This window comes from Panthera onca, chromosome B4 (genome assembly GCF_046562875.1).
Source record: "Panthera onca isolate mPanOnc1 chromosome B4, mPanOnc1 haplotype 2, whole genome shotgun sequence".
NCBI lineage: Eukaryota > Metazoa > Chordata > Mammalia > Carnivora > Felidae > Panthera > Panthera onca.
The window spans coordinates 35,524,796-35,546,382 of NC_138345.1; the positions used below are offsets into that span (position 1 = coordinate 35,524,796).

Below are 21,587 nucleotides of genomic sequence, written 5' to 3' on the forward strand. Positions count from 1 at the left end.
GAAGTGATAGGGATTAAAAAAGAATTCGCCTATTGTAAATGGTCTTTTTACTAACATAGAGCCTGCAATTTAGTATATTTGGATAAGCAATGACCTGTTTTACACAGGTTATTCAAATAGAAATTAGGTAGAAGTCTGTCTTTATCCTAGAAGGCTAGAGCTTAAAGAGTTTGGAGAAAAATAATTTTATTTATTTAAATGTTTATTCAGTTTTGAGAGAGGATGAGTGGGGGAGGGGCAGAGAGAGACAGGGATAGAGGATCTGAAGTGGGCTCCACGATGAAAGCAGAGAGCTTGATATGGGGCTCAAACTCATAACTGTGAGATCATGACCTGAGCAGAAGTCAGACACTGAATCAACTGAGCTACCCAGGCGCCCTGAGAAAAGCAATCTTAAAAAACAGAACAAAGTTCTGTGGGCCAGGAGATGAACAATATGGCAATGCTGAAGTCATTGCGACATTATCTTTTTTGAGTGTTATTTCTAATCCTCAAGGTTTTTCCCCTTTTCTTTTTCTTTTTTTCTTACACTATGTAAAGTTTTTTTTTTTAAGATTCAATTTTTCAATCTCCCTCAGAATGTAAACTCTGAAAGATCAGGACTTGATATATTTGGTTCTTTTATCCCAACTCAGATTCCAGTATTTTATAAGTCAAGAGCTCTTAAAAGAAAAAAAAAAAAGACATTTAATAAGTAAATTTAAGCATCTCATGGTTTAGTTCAATAGAGTGAGCATTTACTAAGTTTCTATTCACAAGGCATTGGACCAACTGCTAGGGAGACAACTAGGGTGTATCTGTGTTCCCTAAAATATTGGGAAAGGTAGACTTTGCCCACTGGCCTCAAGATACAAAGGCAAATTCCTTTATAAAAGAAATGTTAAACATTTACTAAAAGATTTTAACAAAAAGGTACATCCAGTTATACATAATCAAACTGACGAATGTTCATCTTCTCTCAAGGTTTAAAGACCAAATCCTTATCACAGACTTTGTAAATGCCTACTGATCTCATCAGAAAAGACCTCAAGTACTGAGAAGCTGTCCAACTTGTGGTAGTAGATATATGTTTTCTAAACTTCGATTTCTTGCTTGAAAGCTCAAAAATTATCATTGGCAACAATAATTGTCCTTGTTTTCCTGAAAGTGACAGATGCATGTTATTTATTTTTGAAAAAATGTCTATCAAATATGTCTGAATAACCATAGTTTGCCCATCTTTCTTTCAAGTAAAAATAGTGTTCTATGAAAATAAAAATAAAAATATACTAACTCGGCTTTTAACTCAAGCACAGAAGTGTTTTCATGGAGACAAATATACAGTACTCTCATATTCAGCACATGTGCTTTGAACATACTTCTTTCTTATTTTTTCACACAGAATTTAAAAAGTGAACCAAAGAGTTAGACTCTAATAAAGTCAATAGTTTTTACTGCTTTATTGAGAACACTCTTAAGTGACACTGGCTTTTACAGTGTGGTACTGCCGCCTTGATTCTTCCTAAGACACCTGCACTTTTACCGCCATGGTTTTTGCACCATTGGTGCAAATGTCAGCACAGTGAAAGAGGCAAATATATATTAGTATTGCCATGAAAATGGCTCCGACCTGGCCGATTACTGAAAGGGTCTCAGGAACTACCAGGGGGTTTCAGAACCACGCTTTGAGAAGCTGTAGGTGTTAGCGCCTACAGAAATCACAGTTCTGTTTCTCCTCAGTTATTAATGCTTGAGGCTTGAGGCTTATTATTATAGATTTGATCACTGAGCGTCAAAGAAAATACATGCCAAGACGTCGAACACATCCAAGAGATACACCCTATTGCGCGTGCAGCTCCAAGGCTCACAGAAGAAGAAAACAGCTCTTGGGGAGGGGGTACAGGATTCAGACCTCCAGCCTGGGCTTGCCGTTGCCAGTGGCAACGATCGTCGCCGGCGGGAGTGCGGCCATCGATTAGTAATGTCTTGCGTCCGTCACAGGAGGTGGGGGCATGGCTGGAGAAGGAAGGCCTCCCTGGACTTGCGGTCGCCGCCTGTTTTCGGTTGCAAGGTGGCTCGCTCGTTCTGCGATCTATTGAGAGTGGCTTCCGACAGCTCGGGGTTGATGTCGGGGAGGGAGGGAAGATGGCGGCCGTGGCAGCGGGCGGCCTGGTGGGAAAGGGGCGCGACATCAGCCTGGCGGCCCTGCAGCGCCACGACCCCTATATCAACCGCATCGTGGACGTAGCCAGCCAGGTGGCTCTGTACACTTTCGGCCATCGGGCCAACGAGTGGGTGCGTGCGGACGCGACGGGGCCGTGCAGGCAGGGATAGGGTGGGGACGGGGTGGTCAGACTCGGGGCTCCAGAACCCGGTGAGGGGGACCAGACGCTGACGCCCTGGAGGTGGATGGAGGTGGATGGTGGTGGATCGCGGCCTGAGGCCGAAGCTGTGGCAATTGGACTCCTGGGCCGAAGGTTTTGGGGGAGAGGGAGGCCGCTCTGAGAAGCCACCTGAAGTTGGGGAAAAGACTTAAATATCTCCGATACCCCACGTGGGGAGACCAGACCGATCAGGGACGGGACCCTGAGAGCTGAAGGAAGGAGGGGGCCCTGATGTTTCGAGGCCGGAAGACTGATGTACTACGAGAAAGTAAAGCAGGGTTCTGTTACAGTAAAACGTGGCTGTAGGGGAGGCAGAGTTAGGGGACGGATGGACAAACCGAGTTCTGGTTCTGGAACATCTGTCTTAGATGGGACGAAGAGAAGTGAAGCCTTGGTAGAAGTTGTGAACTCAGGGAATACACCAAGAAAAGAGCAAGCATCGGGAGATCAAGGACAAAATGGGGCTGGGTCTAACACTTCGAAGGAGGCTGACGCTCTTGGGATAATCATTACACCACAGCCTACCAAGACCAAAATGGGTTTAAAATCTGAGTCCGTTTGGGAGCTGAATTATTTAGTGCACTTTTCAAAGCAAAACCCCAGTAAATAGCAGTGGGATGAAATTTAATTTTCCTCACAATTAGAATGGGGTAGGAGCACAAGACACTTGTGTCCTGTTGCAGGAATTACTGCGTGTGATTCTGTAACCCACCCACTTGAATATAGAGATGTGATTTTTCTCTTTTCCTCGTATTGATTTTTGTCCCAAATAATATTAATCCATCCATTATATAGCCATCCATCATTTTTAAATAAGTTAGAAAACAGTATAAAGAATAAGGCCTAGATTAATGGATTTCAGGTGATTTTTTAAATGTATTCTCCAAGACATCAAAATTCAAGCAAGGAAAACATGCATATTGAACAAATTCACATATTTTTTAACATTTGCATTTGTAAATGTACATAGCCTCCTTATCTCTAGTGTGGATCTTGAGCAGTCTGTAATAAAAATTCACCTGAAAATCATTAACAAAAGTAAAAAGATTGAAAAGGAGACCCAAAAATGGGGGAGAAGAGAATAGCTTTGCCTGAAGTTCTTAACTGAGGAAATTTACTGGAATGGAGCAAGGAATTTAGGTCTGTACTCCTAGTAATCAAGCAAAAAAGGAAAATGGGAGAGCTCTTTAATATTCATTGCTCTGTAATAGAAAGTATGCCACTTGGTCAGGAGAGAGGTTATTTCTTCCTAATTTTCAGGAGAATTTGTCACCTGGGTCTTTATTTAAAGGACATTAAGCAATGTACTGGATAATTTCATCAATGACAATTTAGAAAAAATACAAGGATATTCTATACCTGTATTGCTATTATACTGCTCTAGTAAAAAAAAAAAAAAAAAAAAAAAAAAAAAAAAAAAAAGGCCGAAGGCATAATGTGTTAATTCTGTCAAGGTAATTTTGTAGTAGATAAGGACAGAGGATGTATAGTCCTGTGAACTGACTGAACAGTAGGAGTAGAGTCTGGAGAATCTTGAGATACTGTTAACATGTAGAGGAGAACATTAATCATGGAAAACAATTGTCCCCTATGTAGGCTTTTGACAGGATCTGTATGATAGATACCTGTTAAAATAGTTACAGAGGTTTATTAGATAGCCAGTGAAGTCCTTCTAAAGCCTCATCAAAAGGCAGAAGTGTCACAGTGCGTTATTTACAGGAGTTATGTTTTCCTGCTTCCTGGACTTGTTGCCTTCAGACGGGGCATATTTCATTCAGTAAAAGGTCATTCTTTCAAAGTACTGATCTTCAAGGCTGTGGTAGCCGGAAAAAAGAGACCTAGTTCAGATGCAGAGCAGTTGCTGAGGGTAAATGGTTTGTCACCACTCTCTCCATATGCGATCACTTGGCCTCAGGATGGGACCCTTTTGAATATAAACCTAATAAAAGTTTAACGAACAGTCTTGAGATTGGAGGTGAAAGTATATGCAAGAAAGCAGATGGGATGTAACGGAGGAGAATTCTTACTACACTGTAATAGATGAAGAATGACTTCAGGCATTCAGAGCAGGAGGTATTAGTAATAAAGGGTAGATAGAAAATGAGGTACTTGAAGGAAGGATTAAGAAAGATTATGTCATGACTGGGATGGGAATTTTAGAGCTGGAACTACTTCCCATTATCTGGAAAGACTGCTCCCCCCAAATCCCTATGTGTCAGTTGAAGAGTATAACCTTATTTATTTTCATGTCAGTCCTCAGCAGTGGTTTGTAACTAGTTTTGACTTTGTCTCCAGGGAACTTGTTGCTGGCATCCAAAGGATGGAGGCAAGAGCTGCTGCTAAATACCCTGCACACAGGACAAGCCCCTGTGACAAAGATTTATCTGGCCCCAGATGTTGGAAGTGCTGAGTTTGAGAAATTGCTTCAGAGTGACTTTTGTCCTCTTGTTTCTAGCTAGTGGTTTTCTAAGTTTTCTGTGTATCAAAATCACTTGGAGTTTTAAATGGTGTAACCTGCCAGATCAAAATCTCTGGGTGTGAAGTCCAGGCATTTGCTATTTGTTAAAAGCTTCACAGTTGACTTAGGTGCTACATGCATGACTGAGAGAGACCGATTTATGAGGATAAATGGAGACCTACTTTTTCATTATATTAACATAGATAATCAGAAATGCAGAGATTGCTTTGGGTTGTTTCAAAAGTGCCAAATACTATGCCAAGTCCCAATAATTTGCCAGCTAGCACTGTTTTATATTCCATTTTATTATTTTAAATTTTGAACTGCTTAGTTTTTTTAATACATGTTAGATTTTATAATGAAGTATAATATTAAACCATTAAATTGTACTTTTAAAATTTTAGCTAAAATTCCCCAGAACTATAAACTAATGATTTAACATAGAAGTCCTCCTTGCCTGGAGGAGCTAAGGAGGACCTAATAAAATCTTGTTCTAACTATACCCCAGAACCTCAACCCTGGGCTTTGCCCAGGGGGGGGGAAAAATCTGGTTACCCTTGGATAACTCTGTAGGCACCAGGAAAATGCACGCATGAATTAGAGCTGTTCAGCTATGATAGATCAGAATTTACATTAACAAAGTCCTTTTTATCCAGTTGTAACAGAGCACTTAAAATATGTTTTTCAAAAAAATATGTGTTTTCCATCAAGATCTGAGTGGTATAGACTGGTTCTATCTTTTCAGTGGAGAAACTAGCTAAGAATAAAGAATAAACTAGCTAGCCCAGTATGACCTGGAAAGAACCCTACTCTGAGTATTCATAATCAGGATTTAAGAAATCCCTTATACACTTTAATTCAGTGCTGATGGCAGTGCTCATGGTGGGCAGTGGACACAGTGGATTTTGTTTGGTGCAGCCTTACCTAGTTACTTGGGTCTGGATCCCAAGGAAAACTCCAAAGCTGTTGCCTGATGATATTCATTATACAGGGAGACCAGACTGGTGGTATTGGGGTGTGGAAGTATGGCCCCTAGCCATTCACAGAGAATTTCTAACTTTTTAAGGACCTGTTGCAATTGAAGATGGCCACAAATTCTTTAACACTTTATCAAGAGGGGGGTCCATGACCTTGAGGACCCTATGCTAAGTGAAATAAGTCAGGGGAAGAAATAACCAATACCATATGATTTCACTTATATGTGGAATAAAAAAAAATTGCTTATTACCAGTTGGAGAATAATTTCAGAAGAAACATGACTTTTATATTTCTGATTCTGGATTTTCAAAACTAAAATTGGGCATTAAAGTATTTTTTATTTTTATTTTTTTTAAGAAAAGGTAATTTCTATTACTATTTCATGGAGGAAGAAAGGAAACAAGTCAAAAACTTTTAGCTTTATGTGTACCGATCCATAGAAACAGACTGGTTTGGATCACTAAGATGAAACAGTCCAAGGTCAAATACTGGAAGACAGAAAAGTGTTTTGGCCTTGCAGCAAGTGCCCCTAGCAATACATATAGGCTCTTAGTCTAGTTTCTTCACCAGTACATATCTCAATTTCAGTTTCTTATAAATGTAATAATCCAAAAATTTAATCTCTACTTCTTTTTTTTTTTTTAATGTTTATTTTTGAGAGACAGACAGAGTGTGAGTGGGGAAGGGGCAGAGAGAGAGAGAGACACACACACACAGAATCTGAAACAGGCTCCAGGCTCTGAGCTGTCCACACAGAGCCCGATGCGGGGCTCGAACTCACTAACCAGGGATCATGACCTGAAGCAAAGTCAGATGCTTAACCGATTGAGCCACCCAGGTGCCCCAATATTTACAAATTATTCTTAAATTAATTTTTTTTAACGTTTATTTATTTTTGAGACAGAGAGAGACAGAGCATGAACAGGGGAGGGTGAGAGAGAGAGGGAGACACAGAATCTGAAACACGCTCCAGGCTCTGAGCTGTCAGCACAGAACCCGACGCGGGGCTCAAACTCACAGACCACGGGATCATGACCTGAGCCGAAGTCGGACGCCCAACTAACTGAGCCACCCAGGCGCCCCTTATGTGCCTTTAAAAAAGGCATGTAAGGCACTGGCTGGCTCAGTCGGTAGAACATGTGACTCTTATTCTCAGGGTTGCAAGTTTGAGTCCCATGTTGGGTGTGGAGATTATTTAAAAATATATCTTTAAAAAATTACCACTTGATATTATATATCCTTGTTCTTAAAGAGTATATTTCTCCTACAACTACAGTGTACTTAAATTTCAAATGATTTTGATAATAGAGATTAATAATAAAATATTAAGTTAAATGGAATGCTGAAACTAAAACATGTAAATAACAAAAGTGCCTTTGAAATTCTGAATTATAACTTGTTTACTGTTAAAACTTATTATGCATTATATTGATGAACATTTTCATCATGGCCTGGGCCCCTGTCTTCAGAGAGATGGAAGAGAGCCTTTCCAAATGAACTGAAATGAGTTGATCACTTTAACTTTACCACTTAACCAGTTTCTGTGACATTTCTTGAGTCCTAGCCTAGCAATGTTTCTAACTTGATTTCAAAGATCCAAACTAGACTCTAAATATTCCACACCATGTTGGTGATTAATTTTTCTGAAAACTACAACATTGTTCCACTCTTCTATGTTGTAGTCAAAGTAGAGTTATTATTGGCAGATCATCTGCTCTCTTAGGTGACAGGATATGGCAAGAGATAATGAACCCAGAAAATAGAAGCGTAATGAAAGGCAGACATGAGTGATTTGCGCAGCTTGCCATATACTCCGCTCACAGGATAGAGAAGGCAGCACACTTTTAGTCTCCTCTTTCAAATGAAATCCATGGAGCAAATTTTTGTATTGTTTTAGCCAGAGGTGTGTTGCTGTCCCTGTCTTTGGTGAAAAGAGATAATGACGGTTTATTTTGTAAACGACAAAAGGAGAATGGATGCTTCCTGATGTCGAATCAGCAGGGCTACTGCCAGGCTGAGGCAGTACTGCTTTCCTCCTTGTCCTAGGAATATTACATAGATTGGCCCTACTTGAAATGGAATGTTCTCTAGCTTCTGTGAAAGTTACTATTAATGAAGAAAATATATATATTTTGCTGTGTTGTTTTTTTTTTTTTAGGAAAAGACTGATGTGGAAGGAACTTTATTTGTTTACACAAGGTAAGAAAATTTTACTTTTACAAAGAAACTGACAGTCTTTGAAAGAATATGTTGACTCCATTGTGTCCCTCTTCCTCAAATGTAGTTTTATTTCAAAAAGAAGAAAAAAACCTGAATCTTAGTTTGAAGTTATTAGTTGATATAAAGAAGAGAATACTGAGTAATGTCACTTGGTAGCATGTGAGGAATACTAATTGCAGAATGTAACTTAAACTCCAATACAGACAAACTTAAATCTTGGTGTTCTTTTATATATATATATATATATGTGTATATACATATATATATACACATATATATATATATATATATGTATATACATATATATATACATATATATATATATATATATTTTTTTTTTTTTTAAGTTTATTTATTTAAAGAGAGACAGAGACAACATGAGTGGGGAAGGGGCAGAGAGAGACGGAGAGAGAATTCTAAGCACTGCCTGTGCAGACCCCAATGTGGGGCTTGAACTCACTAAACCATGAGATCATGACCTGAGCTGAAATCAAGAGTTGGATGCTTAATCGACTAAGCCAGCCAGGTGCCCCTTTGCATTCTTTTAAAAATAGTATTAAGTATTTATCCTTTAATTCAAATTAATGGTACAAGGTCCTTGAATATAATGCATTGGCAAGGAGAGAAGTACACTATTAAGAATATCAGATTATTTAATCATTATTTGGAAAAAGGTTTTATTGGTCACCTCACCACACACCCGCCTTTGACTCTTTAAAGAAATATGCACCAAAATTAAAGATGTCTTTGAGTCTTCCATTATATAGTTAATAGAATGTGTTTCAGGATAGATTTAATAAACTCAAGTTTTTTGTCATTTGTATCAGAAATTGTTAACATCATATATGCATACAGATACATGTAGTATGTATATTGTCTTAATAGCTAAATGTCTTATTCACGTAAAATGTCATAGCTAAGGCCCATCATTGTCAGTGGGAGGACAAAGATAAAATACAAAGGCCTAGTACAAACCCTCTTAGAGCAAAGTTTCTTTTTTTTTTTTTTTGATATTTATATATTAAGTATATTTTTTTTTAATTTTTTTTTAATGTTTATTTTTGACAGAGAGAGAGACAGAGCGTGAGCAGGGGAGGGATAGAGAGAGAGGGAGACACAGAATCTGAAGCAGGCTCCAGGCTCCGAGCTGTCAGCACAGAGCATGCTGCGGGGCTCAAACTCACAGACCGTGAGATCATGACCTGAGCTGAAGTCAGACGCTCAACCGACTGAGCCACCCAGGTGCCCCTAAGTATCTATTTTAGAGAGAAAGAAACAGCACAAGCTGGGAGAGGGGAGACAGGACCTGAAGCAGGCTCAGCACTAACAGCAGAGAGCCTGACACTGGCCTCAAACTCACAAACCATAAGATTATGACCTGAGCCAAAGTCAGGCGCTTAACCAACTAAGCCACCCAGGTGCCCCAAGAGCAAACAGTTTCACTGGGGAGATAGAAAATGCACACACACACACACACAGAGACACACACGCAAGTATATATTTTTTACACATTCACATTTAAAGATACCCCCCCCCCCCAAATAAACATAAACCCCAATACAGATAGCCTATCCTCACGGCCAGTTGATAGGTTATAAGCAATGAATGGGCTGCTGTGATTCTGGAAGGCATTTTAGAATTGGTGAGTCTCAAGTAGGCCTTAGGAATAAGGTAGTACTTGACTTGCATAGAAGAGAGGGAAGGGCTGTCTCAACAGGAAGAATTTTGGAAGCTGAGGCATAGAACCCAGTGTGGTGAAGGAACAGTAAGGAAAATGACTTTTGGCTGCAGAGAGTTTTTACTGGTTTATGTTAGTTAGGAGACAGTGAGGGTGAAGAGATTTTGCTGGCTTAGAATGTCAGACTATGGATTTTGACATTTATTTTCTTAGCAGTAGGGAGTCCTTGAAGGTTTATGACCAGGGAAATAATAGTTCTGGCAAAATGTGTGGGGTAAGTCAGTACATTAGCATTATGAAGATGCACTGATTCCAGAAGAAGTTGGAGTTAGGACATTGGACAGATTATTGCAGTGGAGTAGATACGAGATGAGGAGGGGAGGGACTAAAATGGTAGGAGTGGAGCTGGAGAAGATTTCTTTTTTTTAATTTTTTTTTTTTCAACGTTTTTTATATATATTTTTGGGACAGAGAGAGACAGAGCATGAACGGGGGAGGGGCAGAGAGAGAGGGAGACACAGAATCGGAAACAGGCTCCAGGCTCCGAGCCATCATCAGCCCAGAGCCTGATGCGGGGCTCGAACTCACGGACCGCGAGATCATGACCTGGCTGAAGTCGGACGCTTAACCGACTGCGCCACCCAGGCGCCCCTGGAGAAGATTTCTTGAAACATTGCACATATAGAAGGAGTGATGAAATTTTTTAAATAAATTTAAAAAATGGAAGTTTTGAAAGGGAAGACTGAAAAACTGACAGAACCAGGAGCAGAATGGAAAGACAGGAGGTCGAGAATCTCGGCTGAAAATAATTTTATTTTGAAATAACGATTTTGGAATGATAGCAGGGCATTCAGTTGGAGATGCCCGGTCCCGGTCAGGAATGGAGATACAGAGTTTGGAGTTATCTGCCTTAATTTGGTCATTGAAGCCATGAGAGAATGAGTGTTCTCTGAAGGACAGGAAAGTGACAAAAGCTAATGGTCAAGTTTTAGGGCCCCAGAGAGATGGAGAAGAGCCAGCCGTACAAATACAAGCAAAATGAGAATGGTACAGAGGCCAGATGCGGGCACCATGCAGGAATGGTGAAAGAGTGTGCAGGTGCAGGTGCAGGCGGAGGCCATAGTGGGAGCGGAAACAAAGGAATGGATGAACGAGGTAAGGAGGAGGTCCAGTTTCTTCAAGGTTTCAGAAAAGTGGGAGTGCCCAAGAGCCGTTGGCTATTTCAGTTTACATTCCACAGTACCAGAGCATACCACCAAGTGAGTGTCTTCAGTAGAGTGTAGATTACTCTTGAGAATTCTGAAGTGTGGAAAGAAAACCAAACGGTTGAACACTGATATATGCTAAGCACACAAATGACACATTCTCATTCATTTTTCACATGTATTAATCTTTTGAGAAGTGAAAGAAAAGATGTGTTCATATACATTAATGATTTATTTTAGGGATTTTTAGTAGGGTCTCTCTCTCTCTCTCTCTCTCTTTTGTCTGCAGAAGATTAACAAATTATACCTTTTTGTACCCCCCAAAAATGTAGATTTTGCATTCTCAAGTATTTCTTAATATACTCTGAGTTCCAAATGGAGCTGTCACTTAAACCATTAAGTTGAGAAACAACTCTTTCCCTGTTCCTTAATCTCTTCCCCAAATCTAACTCCTCAACAATAGGAGCTTCTCCCATCTCTCTCCTCTCCCCACCCCTACTAGGGGGGAGGTACACCAACCCCCCTCCATTCCCCCCCGCCGACCAGATAGATGTCAGATTCTAGCATGTTGAGGTCTTTTCTCAGTAGAGAATGACAGAAAGCTCATAAAAGTCAGAAGGGAGTGTTTAGTACAGGTAATGGAGCTGCTGGTGATAATATTTTGACTTCTGTTACGGATATTGCTTTAAAGCAACTGGCACATTTATCCCCTGAGCCTATTTTATAAATTATGAGATGATATAATAACCATACTATTACAGAGGTGAGGTCCTATTTTGATAATGAAATACTTGAAGAATCAAATTCTGATTCTGTATAAAAACACCTAAAACACTTAAAAAATTATTTCTTTATTTCCTCCCATGGCTTGCTTTCTGTGATAGAGAGTTCATAGAGACACCCACTGGTGATTTTTGAGCTTGACACTTCCAAAGGACCCTCTGTCAGAGATCTCTGGAACTCAGTTTTCATACTTTCTGAGAATTTAAGTTGAAATGATTGTAATGATTATTTCTAGTATTAGTTATATGCCCACCTCTGCTTTACCTCTTTGTAAAATAAGTTACACAATGATTGCCTTCCATCAACTTTAAAATTGGAAGTCTCAAAAGAAAATTCTGTAGGTGGTACTGTAGCTTTATTTTACTTCTTTATTAGCATTAAATGGCTAAGGTGAAATAAAATTAAAACATGAACACCTTTCCTTCCTATTGCTCACAACATTTCTGTGGGTTTGTTACCCTGCTGCCCTAGTTTCAAGTAAATAAATGAATTCTGCTTGCTTCATTTTCAGCATAGAAGCATTTGGTGTTTCATTTGTCACCAGAAGTTGCACAGTTGGATTACTATATGGCTGTCACCCAAGAGTAGACAAATGCACATGTAGTTGGTAGAGTTCTACTTGGTGTAAAATTTGGGCTCTTTCTGCCTGACAGAGAGTAGGCACTGACAGTTTATTCAATGAAACAAAAAATAAAAATCACTAAATGCCACATTTTTATGGAGAAAAACTTTTATACTAGTTTATCTGTGAAGCTGTTTGCTTACTTCTGTAATGTTTTAATTGTACTGAATCTCTTTACAAGTTTGTTGACCAGAGTGAGTGGCATCATTTCTCTAAATTTCAAACCGAACTAACATTTTCTATGAAAAATTTCTTCATAATGATTGTGATGTACATTCTCTATTAACTATCAAGATTCTTCAAAAGTGTGTCTGTAATTTTTTAAAGTGGTTAATATTCCTGCCTTAAAGGAATTTACAACCTAGATAGGGAAACAAGATATCTCTACACACATAGCTAAATGAGTAGGACTTGATTTTGCCAAAGGAACAGCAATGGCAGTCATACTGTATGTGTTACATATGAAGTGGTGCATAAATTAGTACATTAATTCTATTAGTCAATAGTAAAGAATCATTGCTTTAGGAGCACCTGGGTGACTCAGTTGGTTATGTGTCCGACTCTTGATTTTGGCTCAGGTCATGGGATCGAACCCCACATCAGGCTCCGTGCTGAGCATGGAACCTGCTTAGAATTCTCTCTCTCTCTCTCTCTCTCTCTCTCTCTCTCTCTCTCTCTCTGCTCCTCTCCCCTGCTAGCTCTCTCTCTGTCTCTCACTCTGTTTCTCTCACTCCTCTCCCTCTCAAAATAAATAAATAAACATTAAAAAAAAGAAACCTTAAAAAGAATCATTGCTTTGTATGTGTACAGTCTGCTTGCACAAAGCTGTATATATATACATATATATATATATATATATATATGTATATATATGCACATATGCAAAAAGGTTGAGAGACATTCAAATACTAGTTCTACTAAAGGTGTACTTCTGTTGAATAACTTGTCTTTTGATATCCTCCCCACCCCTTGTGATTTTTAGGTCTGCTTCTCCAAAGCATGGGTTCACCATTATGAATAGGTTGAGCATGGAAAACAGGACAGAACCCATTACTAAAGACCTGGATTTCCAGCTCCAGGACCCTTTCCTTCTCTACAGAAATGCCAGATGTGAGTCTTTCTTAATGCATTTGGTAGTTTTATTTCTGCAGTTTGGCCAAGTGTTTTAAATTGTACAGTGGATGTGTTTGTGTTTGTGTTTAGTATCAGCATCAGTTAGCTTGGGAAATGCATGTCCCGTTGAGAGGGAATATCTTCTTCCTTGAGAAAGTTTAAATGAAAACAATGTGATATGATGATGGAAGTATTTGAACCCTGTCTTTTGCAGTTAGACCACTTTGTAGTAGAACCCACTGGAGATTTTAAGCCTGAGCAGGGCTAGGTGAGGTGAATTCTTGGTCAGGAGACTATAGAGGGACAGACACATAGGCAGTGTACAGATAGAGAATTAGTGATTCAGCTAGTGGCACTTTTTCCTTATGTATCACTTTTGACTGAACATCCTGACAGGATGTTTGAGGGAGAGGGCCTATATTCTAGAATTGCCATCTTTTGAACATATAGTAAATGAAAAACCAAAGCCAAAAGAGTTTTGCTCATTACGAATTTCATAACACTTTATAATGTTCAACGTTACATAACACTTTGTAGTATTAGATAACTAACTAGGCCTTGTCTGATTTGAAATGAGGTAGCAATGACCTATCTGATATTCTCTCTCCATTTTACTCTTATATCTTATCTGACCATTTGTGTTGAACTATTGGGCAGCCCAGAGAAGAATGATGAAAAGTATATAAACTGCAGGAACATCTCCATACACAGAAAATGAGAGCATCCTTAAATATAAATTGTATGTGCATGCACATGATCTGTGCTTTATGCGTAACTTGCAGAAAGACTTTGCAGTTAGGAAATGTTTTCCATACGTTTGCCACCTTGCTTTTGAGGTCAAGGTACAAGAAGTTGCTGACTATATACTCTTCAGTGTAATTTTAATAATGAATGTAATGCAAATAATATTTAATGTTTTAACTTCAGTGAATTGTTTTGAAATATAGTATTTTAACTTATATTCACATATAATTAAGTTGTCATGAAAGGTGGTCATCTATTATTTAGAGAATACAGTTAAATTCTTATGAGAAAAAAAGCCATTAAAACTGTAACATGACTTACCAATGGTAAGTCCTGTGAAGTAAAAAAAATAGTAATATAGGGAAAATTTTGTTCTTTACTTCTATTTCTTTGGTGGGAGTGTAGTTAAGTCAATTGTAGCTTATAGGTATTTGAATTATTTGTATGCTTATAGTTCTGTCAGGTTTTATTTTTTTAGATTATTAGATTCTATGCCAAATTAATATATAATTCAAATCCTAATAAAATAACCACAAAAATAAATATAAATGACTTTAGTGATTTATAATAATCCTTTCTGATTGCTCTTACTTGGGATAAATACTTGGTCTAGTCAGTATAGATGGTATTTTATTTTAAATTCTTATCACAGTATTATGTATTATATATCACATACTATGTCAAAAATATAAAAATACAAATTCTCTTTAATGTGGTTGATTTAAAAAACAGCTTTCCTAAGTCCCACAGGGTTTATCTAATAAGAAATACTGTTCGGATATAATAAACCTATTAAGCTTTGCCGTGGCTTTATAGTAGGGTCGCCCCAAGCTGCCTCTGCTCTCTAGTAGGGTCTCCCCAAGCTGCAAGGAGCCATGGAGCACTGGACATGTGGCCAGTCTGAATTGAGCTGTGCTGTGAGTATAAAATACACACAGATTTGCAAAGACTTACTATCAAAAAAGAATGTAAAAAAAATCTCATTAATAATTTTATATTGATTTACCTTTTGAAATGATAATATTTTGAATTATTGAGTTAAATAAAATATACTATTAAAATTAATTTCACCTGCTTCTTTTAATTTTTTATTTAATATTACATATGTGGCTCACATTTGTGGTTTATCTTATATTTCCATTTAACAGCACTGTTCTAGGCATTTTCATTTATTTTACCATATTTTGTAATCACAATTTTGTAGTGTAGACATTTTCACCAGATGAGAAAAGTGAGGCTCAATGAGATGACCTGACAGAAACCCATAAATTCTGCTTTTTTTTTTTTTTTTTGCTTTTTCTACATCACCTGTACTGTTCTCTGCACTATTAAACACGAATGCAAATTGAAGGCAGCCTTTGGGATGCATAACAAAATATTTCTAATAAATTTCCATAAGAAAGAAATGAAATCGGTTAAACAACAAAGAATGGTAGGGAATGGATCTATTTACCTTTCTGGGTTTATTTGCTTTTTATTTTCTCCTTAATATCTGGTACTAATTGCCTTTGCAGCCGTAGTCTTTGGTTTTTGTTCATTTGTAAAAGCCTTTTCAGTCTCTGACATCAAAGGTTCACAGAAGAGTTTACCCCAGGTGCTTTCAGAGTCTCAGATACCTCTCAAATGTTTCTGAATTCAAATACTCTATGTAATGATTGCTTATGGTTTACATATTCTCTGCTGTCATATAGATTGTCCTTTGAACAATGAACCCAGCTTCACTCAAAAATGGTTTTTAAGACTCTATATCCCCCAAGACCTGTGTAATCAAGAATCTTCTCTGTATGGTCTTGGCATTTCACTGTGGTCTAGGTGTGTCACAGGCCATGTTTGGACATTTCAGCAGGTAAAGTTGATTTAGGTTTGTGGTGAGTTTTTTCTTGGAGTGTTTTAGATTCATTAAATTAAAAAAAAAAAAAAAATGGTACATAGGGAGACAATTAACCCTGCCTTGAATTGGATGAATTTAGAAGAGCAAAATGAAGTAAAAATCTTAAAGTTTCTTCAGTTAATAAAAAAAGATGTTTAATAAATAAGCAACTTTGAATTTTGACCAAACACGAAATATATGGTTTTATTATAGTAAAGGATTTATAGCTTTTAAACTTCGTTATAATAAGGCTTGACCTATATAAGCTTTAAAAGTAAATAAGACAGCTGTTAATTACGGACTGAAATTCATTTCTTCCACAAACATTTACTGAGCATTTGCTGTCTGCCAAGTACCATGTCAAGGCTTTAAATGGGTTATATGACTCTTATGACTTTTTCTTGGAAATTCTTTTATTGTTTAAAATTGAGGAGACTGAGATTCAAGAGATTTAGTAATTTATCAGGATCCATGACAGTTTTTAGATGGAAATAACATTTGAACTGAGAAAGCCTAACTTCAAAAGCCCAGGACCAAGCAGTGAAAGCACTAACATATCAGTGATGCATTTGAGCAAAGCTTACCTTTTAAGAAATACTTAATCTTTTTATTTTATACTTCAAAGTTTAAAAAGCAAGGTTTTTCAAGGCTGGAGGCATCACAATTCCTGACTTCAAGATGTATTACAAAGCTATAATCATCAAGACAGTATAGTACTGGCACAAAAACAGATACATACATCAATGGAACAGAATAGAAAACCCAGAAATGGACCCACAAACATATGGCCAACTAATCTTTGACAAAGCAGGAAAGAATACCCAATGGGAATAAAGACAGTCTCTTCAGCAAATGGGGTTGGGAAAACTGGACAGCATCATGCAGAAGAATGAACCTGGACCATTTTCTTACGCCATACACAAAAATAAACTCAAAATGGATGAAAGACCTAAATGTAAGACAGGGAGCCATCAAAATCTTAGAGGAGAAAGCAGGCAAAACCCTCTTTGATCTTGGCCTCAGCAACTTCTTACTCAACAGGTCTCCAGAGGCAAGGGAAACAAAAGCAAAAATGAACTGTTAGGACCTCGTCAAGACAAAAATCTTCTTCACAGTGAAGGTAACAATCAGCAAAACTAAAGGCAACCAAGAGAATGGGAGAAGATATTTGCAAACGACATATCAGATAAATGTTAGTATCCAAACTCTATAAAGAACTTCTCAAACACAACACCCAAAAACCAAATAATCCAGTGAAGAAATGGGCAAAAGACATGAATAGACACTTTTCCAAAGAAGGCATCCAGATGGCTAACAAATACATGAAAAAGTGCTCAATATCACTCATCATCAGGGAAATACAAATCAAACCCACAATGAGGTACCACCTCACGCTTGTCAGAATGGCTAAAATTAACAACTCAGGCAGCAACAGATGTCGGCAAAGATGCTGAGAAGGAGGAACACTTTTGTATTGCTGGTAGGAATGCTAACTGGTGCAACCACTCTGGAAAACAGTATGGAGGTTCCTCAAAAAATTAAAAATAGAACTACCCTTTGACCCAGCAGTTATCCAGAGGATCTAGGTGTGCTGTTTCAAAGCGGTACATGCACCCCAATGTTTGTTTTATAGCATTGATATTGACAATAGCCAAAGTATGGAAAGAACCCAAATGTCCATCGACTGATGAATGGATAAAGAAGATGTGGTGTGTGTGTGTGTGTGTGTATAATGGAATATTACTCAGCAATCAAAAAGAATAAAATCTTGCCATTTGCAACAATGTGGATGAAACTAGAGTGTATTATGCTAAGCGAAATTAGTCAGAAAAAGACAAATATCATATGGGGGTGCTTGGGTAGCTCAGTGGGTTAAGCATCTGACTTTAGCTCAGGTCATGATCTCATGGTTTGTGAGTTCTAGCCCCGTGTTGACCTCTGTGCTGACAGCTGGGAGACTAGAGCCTGCTTTGGATTCAGTGTCTCCTTCTCTGTCTGCCCCTCCCCCATTTGTGCTCTCTCTCTCAAAAATAAATAAATGTAAAAAATATATATATCATATGACTTCACTCATATGTGGAATTAAGGTACAAAACAGATGAACATAAGGGAAGAGAAACAAAAGTAATATAAAAACAGGGAGGAGGACAAAACATAAGAGACTTAAATACAAAGAGCAAACTGAAGGCTGCTGGAGGGGTTTTGGGTGAGGGATGGGCTAAATGGGCAAGGGGCATTAAAGAAGACACTTGTTGGGATGAGTAGTGGGTGTTATATCTAGGGGATGAATCACTGAGTTCTACTCCTGAAATCATTATTGCACTATATGCTCACTAACTTGGATGTAAATTAAAAAAAAAAAAAAAAAGCTGACAGAGCAGTGACTGGTAAAATCTAGTCACTGACCTAAAGCCAATACAACAAATCAGGTGACCTTCAATGCCTTTTAATTACCATTTCTGAATAGCTTTCTGTTACTAGAGAAAGAAAGACTTTAGGAAAATAAAACCAGTATTACTATACAAATATGAAAATATATAAATAAAAGACAAGGTGTTTTTGTTATAGTTTTTTCTATTTTGAGAGTGAGCAAGAGTGAGTGGGGGAGGGGCAGAGAGAGAGGAAGAGAGAATCCCAAGCAGGCTCTGCAATGTCAACACAGAGCTGGACATGGGGCTTGATCTCATGAACCAGGAGATCAGGGCCTAAGCCAAAACCAAGAGTCTGATGTTTAACTGACTGAGCCACCCAGGCGCCCCCAACATTTTTTTTAAGTTGAGAATCTCTTGTATCTCAGCTATTAGAAAGGAGAAAATCAAATAAAAATAATGTATCAAAAAGCTGAATTTGACCATTTCTTTTATATTATAATCCTTTAGCAACCATTTACTGTGTTTTCCATCGTACACCTAAAAAAGACTGTATTTTCCCAAATATATCATAATATCTACATTAGAGACAGCACTGGCAGGTAGATTTCAGAGTTAGACCAACATGTTGAATGTATCATTGTGTGTGGCTACAGGATTAGAACAAGATTCTTTTGAGCTGCTTGATTTCATTGCAGACATAAGCCTGGAGTTTAGAGAAAATAATAAAAGCAAAATCAAGATATTTAAGATCAAAGTTGTTTTAGAACCTCCTCCTCAGTTTTAAGGGAATTTACCATATTGGGTAGTTTTGTATTCAGAAAGAAACACAGTTCAAATCCTTTATTGACATTTGTAGGATCTGATAAAAACTGATATAAATAATGGAAAATGGTACACTAAATGAAAAAGATAATATATGGGCAGTCCTCCTCTTTCAAACATGCCATGTCCTAGCAGTGCCCTTTTAAACTAATTGGTTAGTAGATGACATGGCATGTTGAACACATTCCTATGGTTCTCCTATAACTATTGAAATAACAACAAAGAAATCAAAAAGACATAAATCCACAAGGGCAGGGGATGCATTTCACGTAAAAGATGAAATAAACAAGAAAGAGGAAGATATGCTATGATATTTTTACTATTCACAATTATTAACTTTGCTTCCCTGCAAAAGTTTATATATCTCTGCTCTGTTGGTGTCAGACTTGACTACATGATTTGGTTCTTACCCCTATGACCCACCATCCTGGAGGATACGTAGTGACCCTGTTGAACTCACGTATGGCTATATGAATTGCTTTGGCCAGTAAAATGTGGATAGAAGTGGCTTGTGTCACTTCTGAGCAGATACTTTAAGAACAGGTTCATGATTCACCATGTCTCTTTTCCTTCTGATGACCAGCAATGTTCTATGCAGAGGCTGCTCTGTCAGCCTGGATCCTAGAGTGAGGATAATATGGCACAGAGGTAAAAGTGACCCATGATGGACATGTAATGTGTATATGAAATAAATCTTTATCATTGTAAACCATTGAGATTTGGGGGTCATTTGTTACTGAAGCATAATTTGGCCTGCTGTGACTGATACATAAACCATTCAAGAAAAAGGGAATCCAAACACTGGATGGAGGTAAAGGAATTCTAACAACAGTGGTAAAAAGGAATCCCATAATGAACCCTGTGCAACTAAAGATCAGTCAGTTTAAATTAAAGTATAAGAATAAAGGGCTTCAGGAAGGGTATCCAGGAAAAACTTTACAGCTAATACTTTGAATCTATTGGGACATTTATAGTTTTTTGTTAAGAAAGTTTGGGAGGCTGTAAAAACATTGAAAACTGAGAGAAGGAGGGAAAAGTACAACAAAAGGAGGCAATTCTTAATTCCTGGGAAAACAAAATATTGTAAAAGAAAGGAAATGTAATTATAGTACACTATATGGCTTTGCAAGTTATAATAACTAAATTATAAACAGACTGTAGAATGGTTTTATACTTATTGGAAGGATGGGGGAAAGTGTGTTTATATGTAAGAGTGTGTGTATTATAAGAAAACTAAATCGTCAATGAATTTTTAAAAATCAGGAAGTAGTGTATATACAACATATAGAAAAAGAAGTTTAAATGCCTCAAGAAAAGTTAAATGAGAAATAAATGGAGAGCGGTAATAATTGTCATGTATATAATTAAGGTGGCTTTGGAGGTACAGTAATAAAGAATGTGATGGCTAAAGAAGAGTTCTGCTATTTGTTATTATAAACCTTATAGTATATGACTTTAAATTATGTACATGTATTATTTTGATAATGATTAACATTTTTAAAAAATTGGATATCAGGGGGTGTCTGGGTGGCTCAGTTGGTTAAGATCCGACTCTTGATTTCATCTCAGGTCATGATCTCACAGTTCATTGGTTCGAGCCCTGCATCGGGCTTCTCACTGACAGCATGGAACATGCCTGGGATTTTCTCTGTCCCTCTCTCTGCTCCTCCCCTGCTCATGCGCATTCTCTCTCTCTCCAAATAAAAAAATTAAAACTTTAAAAAACTGGATATCAGAATGCATTCATAAAAATAATATTTTAGTTGGTTAGATTTCTGAGTCAACTCACAAGAGTCTTTTTAGCCCAGTGTACACATACTGAAGAATAGCACACTAACATTATAATGATGCACATATGAAATATAGCACTAGCATGTATAGCATTATTTGTATAGGAAAATTTACTCAAGAATAAAACTTATGTATATCCCCAAATGTATAACTTCCTTAGCTACAGGTCAGAGGACTTCTAGTGCTCATTTGTATTAATAGATTATTTGTAAGGCTAAATATTCATATGAATTGTATTGTAGCATGTTTGGTAATAGTAAAGTAAACTGAAGCTTTCTCAGACAGTTGCTAAGCCCTAGTTCAGTAGTGGTTCTCCTGTTTTCTCTTCCCTTCCCTTCCCACATCCATTCTGGTTCAGGCATTATCTGTTACTTGGGGGTATGTCATAACTCCTTATGACCAAAGCTTCCAGCAGCAGCCAAAATGTAAGTTCACTATGAGACATCTCTCTCACATCTAAACAGAACTAAAAGTCCTAAATACAAAAAGCAACTAAGTGAAGATTCTGCAAGTAAACAACAGACATATTGGGGAGGGAAATCAAAGCTTAAAGAACAACCAGTATGGT

The 21,587-nt window shown here is 37.7% G+C and overlaps 1 protein-coding gene and 1 long non-coding RNA gene across 2 annotated transcripts in view; one reads left to right on the forward strand and one right to left on the reverse strand.

Annotated features, from left to right (window-relative positions):
• Window positions 1-102: 102 nt before the first annotated feature.
• Window positions 103-2,884, reverse strand: LOC132694918 (uncharacterized). Its single transcript, XR_009617529.3, has 3 exons — window positions 2,529-2,884; window positions 408-2,148; window positions 103-305 (listed from the first exon to the last, which is right to left on the reverse strand). It is a non-coding gene; the product is annotated as an uncharacterized LOC132694918 (long non-coding RNA).
• Window positions 2,018-21,587, forward strand: part of DCP1B (decapping mRNA 1B) — a 58,947-nt gene continuing 39,377 nt past the window's right edge. Inside the window, exons 1-3 of the mRNA XM_060658892.3 lie at window positions 2,018-2,274; window positions 7,958-7,998; window positions 13,290-13,417. Of these exons, the coding sequence (XP_060514875.3) occupies window positions 2,125-2,274; window positions 7,958-7,998; window positions 13,290-13,417 (319 nt within the window). The 5' untranslated portion in view covers window positions 2,018-2,124. The remainder of the gene's footprint in view (window positions 2,275-7,957; window positions 7,999-13,289; window positions 13,418-21,587) is intronic.